The sequence below is a fragment of the Lepisosteus platostomus genome, chromosome 21, assembly GCF_059453375.1.
Source record: "Lepisosteus platostomus isolate fLepPlt1 chromosome 21, fLepPlt1.hap1, whole genome shotgun sequence".
Taxonomy (NCBI): domain Eukaryota; kingdom Metazoa; phylum Chordata; class Actinopteri; order Semionotiformes; family Lepisosteidae; genus Lepisosteus; species Lepisosteus platostomus.
Genome location: NC_142631.1, coordinates 18,017,901 through 18,034,946, shown reverse-complemented (window position 1 = coordinate 18,034,946; position 17,046 = coordinate 18,017,901). Strand labels below are relative to the sequence as shown.

At 43.8% G+C, this 17,046-nt stretch overlaps 1 protein-coding gene across 4 annotated transcripts in view; it reads left to right on the top strand.

Moving 5' to 3' along the window:
* Positions 1 to 17,046, top strand: part of nup214 (nucleoporin 214) — a 59,343-nt gene that overhangs the window by 21,241 nt on the left and 21,056 nt on the right. For 3 of the 4 annotated variants that reach the window (XM_088614703.1, XM_088614702.1, XM_088614700.1), the window contains exons 25-31: positions 1,657 to 1,732; positions 2,053 to 2,137; positions 3,574 to 3,676; positions 4,299 to 4,375; positions 4,877 to 6,574; positions 13,462 to 13,529; positions 15,499 to 15,685. In XM_088614703.1, coding sequence (XP_088470829.1) covers positions 1,657 to 1,732; positions 2,053 to 2,137; positions 3,574 to 3,676; positions 4,299 to 4,375; positions 4,877 to 6,574; positions 13,462 to 13,529; positions 15,499 to 15,685 — 2,294 coding nt within the window. The remainder of the gene's footprint in view (positions 1 to 1,656; positions 1,733 to 2,052; positions 2,138 to 3,573; positions 3,677 to 4,298; positions 4,376 to 4,876; positions 6,575 to 13,461; positions 13,530 to 15,498; positions 15,686 to 17,046) is intronic. The other variant, XM_088614701.1, reaches the window with a different exon arrangement.

Genomic DNA, 17,046 nt, shown 5'->3' with positions numbered 1-17,046 from the left:
CATGCCTTCACACATGCATCCTTCATCGGTTGTTTTTAACTGTGAATTTCTGCATCTGATGTAGAATTTATCACCTTTTCAGGTCACTACTTTTTGAATGGAGTCGCATGAATGCTCACTGACATGCATGCATGTGATGCTTTTTAGGTTAAACCATTATATTTCCAATTCTCGGCAGTCAAATAACTGTCATTGCAGTTTTTGATTTTGTTTGTATTGTTATTAAAAGCTTCTTTAGTTCTGTTATTAACATGCTCGTCCACCATTTTCTCTGAGCACTTGAAAATTGTATTAATACAGGATGGCCCCCAGGCAGTTTTTAAATTGACTGTTCTGACAATAACCAGAAATCCCTGAATTGGCCTCATGGGTTCTTTATAATCTAATTTGCCTTTGGGTGGAAGTGGATTTTTCTGTTGGGTGACATGTTAAAGCTGCCACTGGAGTGATAAGGGTTGAGTCAATATGTAGTGCTGTCCTTAGGATCTGTGGTCTGCAGGCTTCTTTCTCTTTATTGTAAAGACTTGAAAGTCACTATGCTTGTGTTACAAATGTGAGTTTGCACTTGGTTAAATAAAATAACCATACTGTTGGTACATTTAGTTTCTGTTTTGCTTCTAAGAATGCTAACCAAAGAAAGCTGCACAGGAGTTAAGAGGCTTACTCAGTCTTTTTATTTGTCAACTGGTGGTGTTGAGAGTGCAGACCATACCACACCAGAATAGTTCATTAGCTCAAGTCCATTTATGCACAACATACCTGCATTTGCTTCTGATGAATGCCTTTATATAGCTGGACGTTCAGAGTATTACAGTGCCGTGATATTGAACGCCTAATGGGTTGATGCAGCAAAAATATCTTGCTGAACTTGCTTGCTCTTAATTAATCATTCAAACAGCTATAGAAGTGTTCAGGCCTATATAATGTGGTGCGTGCAGTCTCCGCTGCATTTCTATGAGTCCTTTGCAAAGTTCACATTCCCTGTAAAATGAGCAGTCTCTTGAGGGGAGAGAAAGTGCTTAGGTGTTGTTCATTCTGCCAAGATGTCTCTCCACATATTTGCTTTTATATTTCAGCTTCTGGTTCCAAATAGATGAACTCTCTTCTGTAGTTCTGCTGGAACAGCTTGACTCATTCTCGCACTGGGATGTTGTTGTGTGTTAAATAACTATGTACAACAGGGTAACCCCTCTCCCATTTCTTATTAGAGGACCCAGGCTGCTTTCCGCTTTTTTTTTAGCTCAAGAAAACCGCCTTTTCAGGACCATAGAGTTTTCATCGTCAGATGAGCTCATGTTGCTGCAGTCAGGCAGTGACTCCAGTTCCACTTCATGCCATTCCAGGGTCTTGATTATCTGATTGATCTCAACAACAATTCATTATATAAGCTAATAAACCACAGGTTAGATCAAAGTCCTGGAATGGAACTGGAAGTGTCCAGGGATGCAGGTCTCTGTTGCATGATAGTATTCTACCCCTTTATGTTAGTATTTGCTACTATTATGTGCATGCAGTTTTAATATTGTAATGTGTGGCTACAAGCAATAAGAGAGCTGCGCACATTTATTTGGTTTTAGCTCGCATTTAATAGCATAGATAGTGGTAACGGAAATCTTGCTGTGCTAACTTTGGCCTGCTCTGTATTCTCTCCGGCAGCTCATCTGTTCCAGCTCCAGCTGCTCAGGTTGTCCAGCAGGTATTGGCAACGGTGGCAACAAACCAGGCAAAACGGGTAAATGTTCTGTTTTTACGCTGCTGCTTACTGGCTACATAAAAATCCACGACTGTGACTGCTGGCAGAACTGTCAGACACTAGACACAGGGTGCAGATTTATTCCAACAGGAAACATACATCACATGAGCCAGTTACTAATACTATCATTGAAATACTAGTGTAAAAGCTTAAAGATGTGTTATTAAGAGAGGTTTTCAGTGAATTAGTTTCTGGCTTGTCGTGTATCGTTACTGAATGTGGAATTGCAGCCATTTGTTACGGTTTGTTTTTAATTTGGAGTTTTTGTAGTATTTTTGTCTTATTCTCATTTTATTTAGACTCAGAATTCATCCCAAAATACACTGAAGGCTGCAGGCCCAACAACTGGCAGTTTAACCTCTCTACAGTCTGGCTTTGTTTTTGGTAAGTGTGCATCCTGTTTCTTTTTGTGTTTTCACTAATGCCTTACGGGCAAAAGACAAATACCGACTTTTTTCTAAACTGCTTCTTTGTATTTTATTTTTAAAACTAAATGTAGAAACAACCGCCTAGTGCAGTCCACTGTAAATATCCATAACCAAAAAGAGCTTATTATGTTCATGCTTAGTCTTGCCCACACAAGATACTACAAAACAGTCAAGGTGTGCTGGACAAATCATATTATCATCAACAGGTTACTATCGAGTAACCTGTTCATTTTTGTTTTGTACTTCAGCTTTATATTCTGCAGTCTAAGTCTGCTTTGTCTTCTCCGTCTTCTCAAATGCACAGCTACTACTTTTACTCAAGCAAGAATTACACAATCAGATTATATGACTTTCATGTCTGTTTTTATAGTTTGGAGATGGTTCTTTTTACTTCACATAAAGATGTGCACTTTAGCGATTGATCTTACCACATGTACCCTGCATAGCCCCCGTACCACAATTGCAATGTAATTGTAGTTCCCTAAAATTTAAAAAGTTTTTCCATTGATGCAATTATATTCTTTGAGCAATTAAAAATACAGCAAATAAGTGCTGGAATAAGTAGCATTTTTTGAGATTTTAGTACCACTCAGTATACAGTATATAACATTGAAGTATCTGATAACTAATAAAACATATAAAAGGTCTGTTTTTATTGATACACTTTTATTTCCACCAAAACGCATGTAGCAAAATATCACTTGTTTTTTTACAGGCAATTGCAGCATCCAACATTTAATAATCTATTTTATGCTAATAAAAATAGCCACTACAAAGAACTAGGTAGCTTACAGAAGACTTACAAATACGTGGTTCAGAATTTGCAGTACTACCATCGAAGGTCACTATCATGTCTGTGCTAAAGTGCGAGTTTGGACTGGGAAATACTTATGCGTTCGTTCTCACATAACTGGGCATTTTCTTGGATGTTGGAGAATCAGTGGTTAATGCAAATTTGCAGTTTGAGACTAACAGAAGAGCAGTGGCAGCTTTCAATTTGTGATAACCTGAATTTAAATACGTAAGTTCAAATGCAAATGCCTCAATACCAAAAACATGTTGATATATTAAAATAACCGTAGGGGTTCCAGTAACTTAATTATCCCAGCTCTGCGAAGTAGCATTAAATTTCACGCTTAGCAACTCACTTCATTAAAACAGACTTGAGACCTGTTCCATCCGAAGTTGTTAAAAACTGAGAAGACGTTAAATGCAGTTCCAAGTACTCACTTCCTAATGATGAAATTTAACTGTGGTGAAGAACAGAAGTCTTTCACAATTTCAAATTGAGGCGGACAGTGGGATGGTATTTGACTTGTTGAAGGACAGCCGGACACTGAGCGATCTGTTATTTATTTTTTCTCTTGCCGTTTTTCTTTTTTTTTTTGTTAGGTGGGTCTGTGAAAAATGAAACCCCAGCGGCCCTCCCTGCTTCCAGTTCTGTCCCCATCCTCGGAGAGCAAACCAGTAAAACATTCTCCTTCTCTTCCGCTGCGTAAGTGCTGGACCGGTAACCCTCCTTCATGCAAACTGTCTGGTTCTTTTCAGTAGGAGATTCAAGAACTGGGACGTAGTCCAGTTGTAATGAAGTAGATATTGTTCACCTGACAGCCATTACACTCCTGCAGCCCCACCATGCAGCATGTTGGGTAGAGAAGTTAGAAATAGCTTCACTGGTTGAATTAAACATGGATTTAGCCAGGTGACTGGGGTTAACACTTTACCCTTACAAACAGTGCCAGCTTCTTATCTGAAAGCGAGGGCTTCCCACACCAGTTTTCTCAAATGGGACATTGGTTCGTAAGTCCTGGCACAGAGGAGAGACTGCTGCCTGCTGGTCCGCCACGCCACTTACAGCAGCCACCTGGTTTTGCTTGGAGGTCTCCCTTCGCAGTGTTGACTGGACCCAGCCTGGCCCAGCTTCTGAGATCAGGCTGTGTCCTGTATGTCTGGGATATTTCTGGATGTCTTGGTCTGTTCTAAAGGCAATTTGCTTTCATATTTATTTGTACAGTACTTGTGAAGCTCAAAGAAGAGTTTGTGGAAACAACCAATGGCAAGTACTGAGACAGGAATAACTGCTTAGAGCTTGTCCCTGTGTTTGGTGTGTTTGATAGGTCTGGTGGCGGATTTGGGTTCTCTTCTCTCAACGCTTCTTCAGCTGCTACAACTCAAGGAAGTGGGAACTCTCAAGGTATAGCTGCATAGTTGCCTCTGTTTGCTTAGACTAGGCCTTTACACAAGATTGTGTCTTTCCCAGCTAGGAAGACTTGAAAAATAAAGAATTGTTGTGATGCATTGCAGATTCACTGATGAGCCATTAAGTGGTTGGATTCATTTTACTGTTTGTGTTGTTTAATGTGTTTTGATGTAATGAAAAAGAGAGAGCATTCAGGGGACTTAAGTTATAGTTAGTGGAGAATAAATACAGTAAAACGCAAGTAACTGCTGAAAGACCGTGGGAACAGGTTCCTAGATTTCATGCTTGTCAACTTGTATTGTCAGTTCTCCATTTATTTTCTGTTATTTCCTCAGAGTATCCAGATGTTTGTACTAGTTACTGCAGTAAAGGTAATAAAAAAAGGAATTTGAAATACAAATGATCAAGCATGAGCGATTCAATTAAGATAGTCCTGTATGAATAATTCATTGTGTTGGCAGGTCACAGGGACGATTTTGTGTTGGTTTCTTGCAGGAAAGGACGCGAGCCAGCTGAGTAAGTTTTCCTTCGGAACCGGCACAGCGAAGATGGTGTTTGGGTCCGGAGGAGAGGGCGCTTTCTCTTTCGCCCCCAAACCCGCCCCTTCGGCCGCTGCCAGATCCACCCCCACGGCCGGCGTCGGCGGGGAGCCTTCGCTCGGCAGCAAGCCAGCCCCGCCCACAGCTGGCAGCAAGCCAGAGGCCCAGCCCTCCAAGTCGGGGAATGGGCTTTTCCAGCCCACGGTGGGCGGGGAGACGCTCGGGAGCTTCTCGGGCCTCCGCGTCGGCCAGGGAGACGAAGAAGCGAAAGAAGCACCCAAGGGCGGCAGTGCAGGGTTCAGCTTTGCCCAGGTGGAAGCGGAGCCCCCTGCGGGCAACGTGGCCGACTTCAGTTTTGGAAGCACGTTCCAGATGGGGAAACCTGCAGATTCTGCCTCCAAGGAAGCCGTTTCCCCCGCTGCTGCCGATACTCCTGAGGCCGTGGGTGCCGTGTTTGGGAATGTCCAGGCCGCCGGCCTCTTACCTTCATCTGGAGTGTTCAAGCCAGCGGAACCGGCGGGGCCCGGTCCTGCCAAACCTGCTCTCTCGTTTAGTCAGCCGAGCGGCACCTCTGCAGCGCCCCCTGCTGCTGTCACTTCTTTCAGCAGCCTCCTCGTCTCCTCCCCAGCGGCCCCAGCTCACGGCAGCACTGGGGAAGCAGCCAGGCCCTCTGCAGCAGGAACAGAGCCTCCTGCGGCGGCGGAGCCCGTGAAGCCCGTCGCACCGCAGGGCGCGGACCGTGAGGGCTCAGTCTCCCTGCCTGCGAAACCTGCTCCTGTGGACGGCGGCGTCCCATCGTCGGCCCCGGCTCTGCCTGCTGACGAGACCCGGGTCGTGACAGCCCCTGAAAAGCTGCCTGCTGCTCCTAAGGAGCCCGCTGCTCTCTCTGCTGCTCCTCCAGCAGCTCCAGCGGCTTCTCCCACTCCGGTTTCCACAGCGCCTGGCGCCCCTCCGTCAGAGGGAGCCCCAGCCTCCAGTGCCAGTCCTGCCGCTCAGAGCTCTCCTTCGCCGGCGCCTCTGCCACAGCAGCCTTCTCTGTTTGGGCAGCCCTCCAGCTCCGACAGGCCGGGCTCCATCTTCACTCAGACTCCGGTCAGCACCCAGGGCACCACCTTGGGGGTTTCTAGTTTGTCCCAGGCCGTAACCACGGTCGCCTCGCCCGCTGCCCCAACCCCGACCTCAACGCCGGCCGCCACCGCGGTGACCGCCTCTATCTTCGGACAGCCCCCCGCGGCCACCACCTCGGCGCCACCGGCCCCCTCTGGGTTTGGCTCCTCGGGTTTTGATGCCGGGTTTGGGAAGCCCGTGTTCGGGCAGACGGCGGGCTTTGGGCAGCCGGCCAGCGGCTCGGCCAGCACCTTCAGCTTCGGACAGGCCGCCTTCGGGTCGAGCCCCGCCTTTGGGCAGCCAGCCGCGTCTGCACCAGCGTCCAGCAGCGGTGGGATCTTCGGGTCGGCCAGCACCAGTAGCGCCAACAGCTTCTCCTTTGGGCAGCTGGCCGTGAGCAGTGCCAGCAGCACCGGGGGCAGCCTCTTCGGCCAGAGTGGCGCTCCCGCCTTTGGGCAGAGCTCGACGTTCGGCCAGTCCTCCGCCGTGTTTGGAAGCAACACCACAACGACCTCTTCCACCGGCTTCGGCTTCGGGCAGTCTTCAGGTAAGTGAAGAGACCGAGCCACCCCGCCCGTCGCAGTTCATTTCAAAGCAATAAAAATCTATATGAAGTAGTTCAGGTGGGCAGCTGCGTCAAGGAAAGAAACAACGTCTCGGCTGTGGAGCTTCCTTCGAGCGTAAGCACGCTTAAACCCGAATAATGCTCCACGACCGAAACGTTGTTGTGTTTCCTTTCTTCTCTTTTCAGCATGGAATAAACCCATTACCTGTTCCTAAAAATATATATTACATTTATAAAGGTTAGATGCTGTTAGCATCTACAAGGTGTCTAACTTTAATGGTGTATAGCTCATGAACAGGGTGTCATCATTCCTATTAGTAACAAAGTAGTCACAAGAGGTATAAAACTTGTGATTTTTCCAATTTATTCTGTATAAAATGACCTTTGTGTTTTTGTGTTCTACTGATTGAATTCAATATGATCTGCCTGTTCAGATCAAACTTATTTAATCACCTTAAAATGTTCAAAAATTCAATCCATTCTCTCCAACAGAGGTGTTCTGCTGATTATGATATGATTATGGGGCAAGAATGTACTGCTGTGAATTACTGTCAAGCAATGTTACAGTTCAAAAGAATCCAAACTCTTGATATTTTTCTTGTGTTTTTTTAAATAGTGTCAGCAGCAACCTTGATCTGAGTGTAAAAGCACTTGATCATGGCTATCCTGTCCTGCCCTTACTTACCTAGTCCATGTTTATTTGTTTTCATCAAAGAGAATATTTCATATCCAGATGCACAATATAAATATAACAGTCAGGTCTAATGGATTCAATCCAAATACAGAGTAAAGTACAAGCTGGCCACAGCAAGAGTTCAACCTTGTTTTCTTCAAGTCATGTTGTTGTAATCCTGCTGTTGTGTGGTCTTGAATTTCCTGCTAGAAAATCGATTCTTGTTGCTTGATGAAACGTTATTTGATCAAAGACTTTGTCAGTGTGTCAATGGGCAATAAGGCTGGCCTTATTTTATAATAGAACACTTCACTCCCATCACTGCCACTATCTGTGAAGTTCTCTCGTCCACAGAATTTGGCAGTTTTCTCTCTCAGCTGTCAATATGTTCCCCTTGGGTGGCCTGCAAGCGTACAGATCGTTTTCATGCAGAGAACGAGCTGCACTTATTCAGATGATGGTTGGGTGGTTCCGTCCTTGAGCTTTTGGATCTACAGCCCCACCCGTTCTGTAAATGTAGGTTGATGAGATGGGTGTGAGGAGTCTGGGTTGGTGTGATTCTTCCTCTGCCACCCAGTCTGATCTGTCACTCACAGTCTGTCCCTCGCTGAGCTGGTTTCCTGGTATTGACTGATGAAACAGCACATTACATTCCCTGGGCATCTTCTCTAATGGTGCCATCAATTGTGCTGATATTGATCTTCAAGACTCAGGCAGGGCATGGTCATATGTTTTGATGTTCTAGTGTTAATTAAGCTCCTGTTTACACAGATTCTTGTAAACTTGTGAATAAGTGGTGGTTATAAACAAGGTAATGCTTCCAGAAGCGAAGTTGTGGTGTGTGTGCTGGCCTGTTTCCTGGCTGAATTTCCCTGGCCTGTATACCTCAAGGTTACGCCAGGAAGGGAAAGAGCAGGATCTCTGGTTCTGATGCTCTGGTCACTCGTTAACATGTTGCTCTCATCATTTTGAAACGCTCACAAACTCACCAAAGTGCTAAAAGTGCCACGGTGGATACATTTCAAAGCACTTGTCACTTGTTGATTCTTCTGGAGAGTTCTCCTTGATCAAATATAATCTCTTACACATTTCCACAACATAGATTTGTGCTGCGCGGTCAATATGAAATGAATGTTAATGCGTTGGCTTTTTTGGAAGGTACCTTTTAACTATTCTGTGGTGGGAGGTACAGACATGCTTGTATTTTGAAAATAACACACAAGCTTTAAGAACTGGAGAGGCTGTTTTACGTTTTGAAGAGCAAACATCAAACAGATAAATTAAGTATATATTTGATGCATAACAAATCTTCTTCACATCAACCTAAATTTGGACTTTTGTGGAATCTTCCCACAGACCCCAGCTTGCTCTCCTTGAGACACACAGACAGGGAGAGAAGCTGGGGGTCAGAGCACAGGGTCCCCCATTTATACAGCACCCCGGGAGCAGCTGGGGTGAAGGGCCTTGCTCAGGGGCCCAACAGCGTAGGATTCCTCTGCCGGCCGCGGGACACGAACTGGCAACCTTCCAACCTCAGGCGCAGATCCTGAGCCACAGAGCCAGCAAACCTGAACTTGGTTAAAAGCCAGAAACCTGTCTAGTAGATCCAGTTAATTTAATTAGACTATTTAAATTAACCGAGCACTTAACTCTGACTGGAAATCAGAAGCACCTTGGGAAGGGAGTTTAATAGTCCAACCTTGGGCACAGTCTTGTGAGCAAATCTGATATGAAGTGTGTGCAGTTACTAATGGGCTTTAGAGAGCAATTCCTTTTTATCAGCAGTTATCACTTTACTCCAGTCAATCAACGCAATCCTCAGACTTTCACCTCTATATTTCCTGTCTTACCCCTTTACCTGTGGAAACGTCTGAAGAGGATTTGTAGCCTTCTAGCTGTGCTTGGCTGCCTTTTGTGCACCGGTCGGGATCCTGCATCTCCGGGCTGTGTTTCCAGCCGGGGAATGCAGGGAATCTGTGGGAAAGGCACTTGGAGAGCGTCCTCAGGCAGCTCCCCCTGAGCCCCGCGCCTCACGTCTGCCCCTCCCTCAGGGTTCGACTGGACAGCTGCACAGCGCTCTCGGCTTTCGATCGGTGGTCTTCAGCCCTCAGGAGGGGCCCGCCTGGTTTGCTCTCAGCCTTCGCTGCAGGAGCCCCGGCTCGGGTAGTGGGCGAATAAGCACCTTGGGGGTTCACTGGCCGCGCCCCATTCCAGTGACCCGCACACAACAAGATGCCACATGGGAGCCAGACACAACAACATTCTCCATTATTCCAGCTCCTCTCGGGAATGCAGGGATATGCTTTCCCTGTCTCAGTTCTCAGTTTAGCGCTGCTGACCTGCCTGCTTCTGTATGGTCTATGTACCTACGCTGTTGCTTACAAATAGAAGGCAAAAAAAGAGAGTGAGTGCTCGGGCAAAACTTGGGTATACCTGGATGAAGTCTAATTTACACTGAGGCACAAATCCTTAGTAAAAGCAGCTGGTTGTATATGGAGGGTAGCATCCAGCTTTGCTTACTTCCAGCTATAACAATGAAGATGGATGGGACTCTTTCAGAGGCTAACTTCCTTCTTCCTGTCTCAGTTACCACCATTAACTGTTAAAAAAACAGCTGAATTAAGTTAGAAACCCTAGAATTGTTTGCCCATTACCTACATAATACCATAATAAATAGATACTTTATTGATCCCGTGAGAGAAATTGCAGAACTATGAATAGAAGGTGACGTGGTTCTGTAATTAGTGCTCTGGTTAAGAAGTAGTTTATCAACAGTTAGCTTGCGTAAATTAAACATGAATTCAGATTGTGAGCCATGTGATAATATCTGCAACAGTCATGCTTTGATACTGTGTGTGTTCCACACAGGCAATTTTTCACATAAGAGTATACCTGCTGCAAATTTTAAGCTTGCTACTAGCCTACAGCCAAGCTGCATTAACTAAATGTATGTACGGCTAGGTCTTCAGAGGGTCCATGAATATTAAAACCTAATATTTCCCATATATAATCAAGTGACATTAAAATATATTTTTTTAGGTTTGCTGTGGTACAATGGCTGACCCTGTGCTCTGACCCCAAGCTTCTCTCCCTGTCTGTGTGTCTCATGGAGAGCAAGCTGGGGTCTGCGAAAAAGACAAATTCCTAATGCAAGAAGTTGTATATGGCCAATAAATTGATCTTATCTTAACACCCTTGCTGTTCCAAACAGTGACACGGGATTTTTAATGACCCAATACTTAGGTAGTCTGTGATTGGACTTCAAGGAGCATAGTCACAGGGTGTCACCGGTCACCGTACAGGGGCGTTGGTTGGATGTTCTGAATGAGAGAGAAGAGGAGATCTCCATGTACAGGTCCACTTGCACCTGCAGCAGCAACCTGATTTTCTTCACAGGTCTCCCATCTCACTACTGGCCAGGCCCATATCTGAAAGATGAGGTTACAGCATCTTAAAGCTGCTGTATTATTGCATTTGATCATGTAGAAATGTATTAGCAGCCTTATGAATGTAAGAGAAAAGGCTTCAGAGGGCTTTTATCTGTGTTTATACGTTAGTAGCCTTTTCTGTTGTATTTGGCCTCGAAAGCATGGTGTTGATAGTCTAGTCACTTTTTCTGAAAAGGTAAGGCATAGACGACAGTGAGAAATTATGTGTATGCATTTGAATCTCCAGAGTCATTGGCTTTTTTCCAAAAGAGAGAGTTGACGCAATTTTCAGCAATCGCAAAACAAAAATTGAATGTAAATTGGACCAAAACCTTTGCACATTCTGTAAACATTTCATGCTTGGAAGGAGCAGCTGATTATAGACAGAAGTTACGTTGAGCATGGCTTGTTCTGTGGGCTGTAATCTGTGTCTTCTAAAACCATTGGATTGAATAAGTGAGATATGCAAAGGCAAGACAATAGAAACAGGTTCACCAAAAGTGTTTTTACTTACGATTAGTGAGAAACTAAGGCTTCAGTTTCTTTTTAAAAAAAAGAATTATGATCACATGCAGAAAGTGACTTAATCTTACTCTCGTTGGTAAAGGGATATTTTAAATTAAATATGATTTTATACAATACAAATATACAGTTGAACAAATCTGCTCGTAACCCCTTTCAATACCTTTTTGATACGATCAATTCTGAGTAAAGATTGTGCTATAGGTGCGTACCTTTTCTATAGTTAACCGATAGTGGAAAGTATGCATTTATCTTTCTATTTCTATATTAATATGGGTCAACGTTTATGTGTACGCTATACAGCTGGAATATAGTGTAGGATTGATTGTGCTCTGTTCTTGTACTGCACCTGTCAGGCTTTTTGATCACACTCTAATATCATGGTTTGGTTAGTAGTACAAATTAACAGAACATAGCAGAACAGTAATTGTTTAATAGAAATGGCCTGCAGTCGAAAAGGAATGTGATCTTGATGTGACTTTTTTGGCTTGGCCTTTTGTGTATATTTCATGTATCAAGTTACGACCGGATAACTGGAGCAAAATGGGGTTTGGTTTTAAAATCAATGGGATTTTTTTCTGCTCAAATGTGCAGATCTTTCTACAAGTGATTTGTATTTTAGCTGAGGGAATTTTAGTACCACCCAGCATAATGAAGCTGGAACTAGTTCAACCATAAAATGACTCCACTATTTTGTTTTCCCTGCAGTATTTAATGAGACAAACCTGTGATTTTATCATGACCTCAGATGGTAAGGTTAGAGCCCTGCCCTGTGTTGTTGTTGTTGTTTCCTCCCCAGCACAAATAGAAAGTGTCAGAATTCAGAATGTGTAATGGTTACAGGCTCTGTAACAAATCTTTTTGCGGTATTGTTCAGTTTTATGTTGCCTAAATTGCCACCCATAGCAATGGTGATAACACTTTAGATAAGGCTTTGCAAATCTCATTTCTAAATCCTTTTTAGGCTGCAGTTTATGAAAAGATTATTAATAGAGAGTCACTGACCTGGCATTAAATAACTACTACGAATCATTAATTACATCTTTAACAACAGTAGCCAGATCACTATCACGTATAACTCCTTAGTGCATTTTTAAAGTGTCATTAGTAACTAAAGGGTTACTACCGGGGTTGTGCTGAGCAGAAGAGCTCTATAGCTCTCCTATTATGCTGTCTGGGTTGAGTATTCCTATAAGAGTCCCGGTCCAGCTAGTCGCCTGGTAAGTGTCTTTTATTATCCCCAAGGGGCAATTCGTTTTACAGCAGTGGACAATCTAAAGAAAACACCCAAACAAACACGAGTACACATGAACAGGGCAAGAGAATCAACTGTTGAGCAGGGTCATGGCCACAGGTATAAATGAGAGCTTGAAACTGTTTGTAAATTGGGAAATCTATATCTGTGTTCTGAGATACAGTTCTGGGAGTAATTGTAATTAAACACAGGGTCATCTAGAATGGAGCATGCTTTACGCAAGATATAATTTGACAGTTCTCTCCCGTTTGTTCTTATTCAGATCCAGGTTCCCAAACCAGCAGATCAGGGCAAATCTTAAAGCAGATTCAATAAAAGAACAACAAGATCAACAATGAGTTATCAACCTTATAATGCTTAAGCTTTCTTCAGAAAAATAGATACTGTTCCGCCTTTTGAAAAGAGAATCGACGTCTGTGTCAAGATTTAACTTGCAGTCCGGAACAGTCCCTAAATATGTATATTTATCAGCCATCTCCACTGATTGTTCTCTGACGCAGATGTGACAGGAGGTCCTGAAATCAATTAGATGTAAGTGGAAAACTGATCATGTTTGTATATTCAACAAATGTCAGCCAGGTTTTTCTGTGCATTGGTATTTCTTTGAGGGGCGTGTTGTGATCTTGTAGAGATGCCATATTTCCGGACAGCAGAAGGGGACAGATAGGAGCACTTGCGGTTTAAATATAAAAGTGACCTTCCGCCACGTGTTGCTCTCCTAGTCCCACAGCGCAGCTTGTGTGTGACCCCTAAGGACTCGTGTTAAACATGCCATTCCAGCACGCTGATCCAGAGAACATAGAAATGGAAGCCCAGGGTGGTTGACTTGAGCTGCATAACATTGCAGACTGAATCTTAAAAGGAGTCTTGAAATTCCATTTACAGCTTTCTGAGGGAAGTGACCGATCTCAGGGGCACATTACACTGCGTGACTTGGTTTGAGAAGAAATTCAGCTCCGACTGTTTTGGTCATTTTGTTTCTTCCTCCTAGGTTTTGGCAACGCGCCCAGTACTTCCGTGTTTGGGCAGCCGCCCAGTGGCAGTAGCGTCTTTGGCCAGGTAGGATGTTTGTCCTGTAGCAGCATTACCTCTCTTTAACCTGATCCTGTCAGACCTTGGAAGCTACGCACGGCTGAGCTTGGTAGTGGGATGGGAGGGAGTGGGATCGCAGCACAGCACTTAGCTGCTGTAAGTAGCACTGGTTGACCAATAGGTGATGCTCTTCCCTCTGGAGCAAAATTCCCAAAAATCAATCCGGCAGTGACAGTGGGCCTGACAATTTCATCATTCGATTCCTTAGCTGTTCTCCAAGAGCAGGGGATTTTAACGCCATTGTCCTGCCTCCATTCCACCGTGGGCTTAGAAAAAATCTGGCCTGCGAAGCAATTCCTTGCTTCTCCAGCTGACCCGCTGTTTCATAACTACAGAGGTGGATGCAGTGCGTCCCTTTCCATATCTGAGGTGGTGGATCAGAAGCCTGTACAAATACAAGTCGATCTTTTCACCGGTAAACAAAATCTAAAGTTAACTGTAGGTGAAAATTACTTATTAATCTTAATGATGGAAAATGTTTAGCCATCAGGCTGAAATGTCAGTTTTCAGGTGTGTTTTTATACTCTGTATTGCCTTTGCCAAATGTTATACTCTGGGTCACCTGCTGGATTTATAAATATTCTGATCTGTCCTTCTGTCTGTGAATGAATGGTCTGAGAGGCAGCCAGAGAATGAATGACTGACAATTTCCTCTCTCCTGTGCCTCACTGAGCTTGCGCCAGTGCCGAATCTCTGCACCGACACATTCTGAAAAATGTCATGCCAGGGCCGAAAAGTTGCTCCTAAGACCTGTTGCAATTCAGCGACTCGTCTGATTAGAGTTTCTGTGACATTAGCATATTTGTCAAGCTTTGAAAAAACAGTCCCCAGAACACGGTGCTTTTTAACAGCCACATGGGAGGCAAAAATACCTGTGGAAATTGATGTCCACAGCTAGCCTGTAGTAGCGCACAGTACATCACCAAGATCCTCTCTCCGATATCAGTAGCCTGGAGAAATTTGACTAGAGCACTCCATTCTCTTCTGATATCTAACCACAGTGTAAACTCACTTCACACAGCCAAATAACTGTGAGAGGAAGTTATTTCCGGTCTCACAACATAAATACATTTGCTGGAAATGATATAGTAGCTGTAAGAGCCACTGCTGCCAGAGTTGTCTAAACAACAGATTCTAATCTGTACTGCTTGGATCAGATACCAGGAAAGCATCTTTCTCTGGCTCTGCCTGGGTTTGTGTGTAGTCTTTTATCAGTGCTGTGCAGTTACAAAATTAAAAAGTAGTTTCAAGGGAGCAGATAGATCTTGCTGTTCGTGGTAGCTTGATGCGTCTCAGATTTATCGAGCCATGGGGCTCTAGTGGGAAATGTTAATGAAGCAAAAATGTTGGGTTTTTTTTTTTGCACAGCTATTAACAATTTAATGTACCAGTCTGAAATCACTGAAGATTGAAACTTAAACTTGAAACAGGTCAGACTTCAAAACAGTGAGAATTTAACCTGTTTCCCTGGTTTTCTTAGGGATAAGGCTGTAAGTGACTGGGGGTCACTCTGGGGCAGTGAACGTGTGTCACTAAGCTTACCTAACTGAATTTTTTCATATAACTGTTCATGCACAACTGGCTAGACCAGGGAATTTCCTGTCATGGTCCTGAAGAGCTCCAGTCCAGCAGGTTTTATTGGTCAGTGTTTAAGTGCAGATTTATAGAGACTTGACACAAACTCATTGTGCTCAATTAAGCAGGTGATTTCGTTAAATTAAGTAACTTAGAGATTGTGTCCCTCAAGAACTAGAGCTGTAATTGAGCAGAATTGCTTAATTGACCCGCGATTAACTGGTGTTCCCAGTGTTAAGAAGATCTATAAAACGGGGGATTGGGTTGGGGCTCTTAAGGACCAGCGTTGTTAAGTAGCTGATATGAGACTATATCCAGCGCTTGGGTGAAAACACTGATCTCTGTTTATCTGTGTTCCCAGCAGCAGTCTTCCACTGGAGGGGGGCTTTTTGGATCAGGAAATAACAGCAGCTCTGTGGCCGGGGGAGGGGCGGGTGGAGGGGGCGGCTTCTTCAGCGGCCTGGGGGGCAAACCCAGCGAGGACGCCGCCAATAAAAACCCATTCGGGTCGACTTCCTCCGGAGCCTTCGGACAGGCCAGTCAAGCAGGTGAGTCAGCTGGAGCAGAAGGGCATTATGGGTAGAGCATTAAGCTGTGCATCCCCTTGAAAATGACCAGACAAACCTGACAAAATGATGAAGAAATGTTAAGAGCTTACTGCCTCTATGTAAGGTGCAGAGTTATTTGCAAAATGATTAAGACGGTGTTCTCTGTTTTACTTGGGGAGATTTTTATTTTTATTTATCTGTTGATGGGACATTGTTTTCACTTCAACTCAGTTAAGGCCTTAAGAAACAAAACTGTTCTGTAACCAGAAAGGGTGTGTCTGCATTTTCTGTTACTCATGTTTCCAGTGTAAGTTTTTTCTTCTTACTAGAGTAGGGAGTGTAGTTCAGAAACTGCTACAGTCCTCCTAGGAATCATTAGCAGAGGTATGGTCATTTCAGCTTATCTTTCTCATTGTCACATACTCTCTTGAGCAAGTTTGGTTCAGGTTTTTCCCAAACTAACTTGTTCAGAGGATGATAAATATGCTGTATCTTGTCAGTAGTGGTCCAGTTTTAAAGCTTTGTAGCTAGGTTTATCCCCCCAAAAACTTCTGCAGTTCTATGTGTTTCATCATGCCTCTGGAATAATCTTTAAACGCATTTTGTTTCAGGTTAATGTAATGAAATTGTGGTTTACGAATCAAAAGGACTGTATTTATTGCGCTCAATATTGTTCCCTAAGGAACTGCTGAATGGATGCATTAAATCTGGCATTGAACAGGTTTGAGTTTGCTGTCAATATTTTCAGCATGCATCTGATTACCCTCCTACCTCTTAGTCATGCTTTCTTTCTGCAGTAAAAATACCACTGCAGCACAGATACTGAGGTTAATGCCAGGCTGAATTTAGTTCAAATAACACATTTTCTGGATAGGTTTGTGTTAGCAGGATATGGTTTGGTGGCTAACAAGACATGTGAAGAGAGTCAATGATATCCTGGAGACGCATTTATAAAGCACGACAATTGAAAGGCTGTGCTTAAGAGCATAACAACAGTGTCTCACATGGGATATGAACCTGTGATTTTTGGGTCTGCATTTCAGAGGCCTGACTGCTCTTGTAAGCTGCTGCCTCAATATATTGGTTTGCTTTGTTTATACTTGGAGAATGTAATGTGGGTTCATGGAGAATGTAATGTGGGTTCATTTCTTCCATCAGCTTAGAAAGAGCTTTTCAAATTACTTTTTATTTCTTAATGTGATACAAAATCTATACATTGATATAGCCCAACCACTTGTGGGCAGATTGGGTCAGGGATGTCAGCATTAGTGTGATTTACTTACATATTTTACTCTTTTTTTCTCCTTTTTCTGAGTTTTCTGTTTCACTCCCCCGCATCTTAAACTTTTTTGATAACTGTT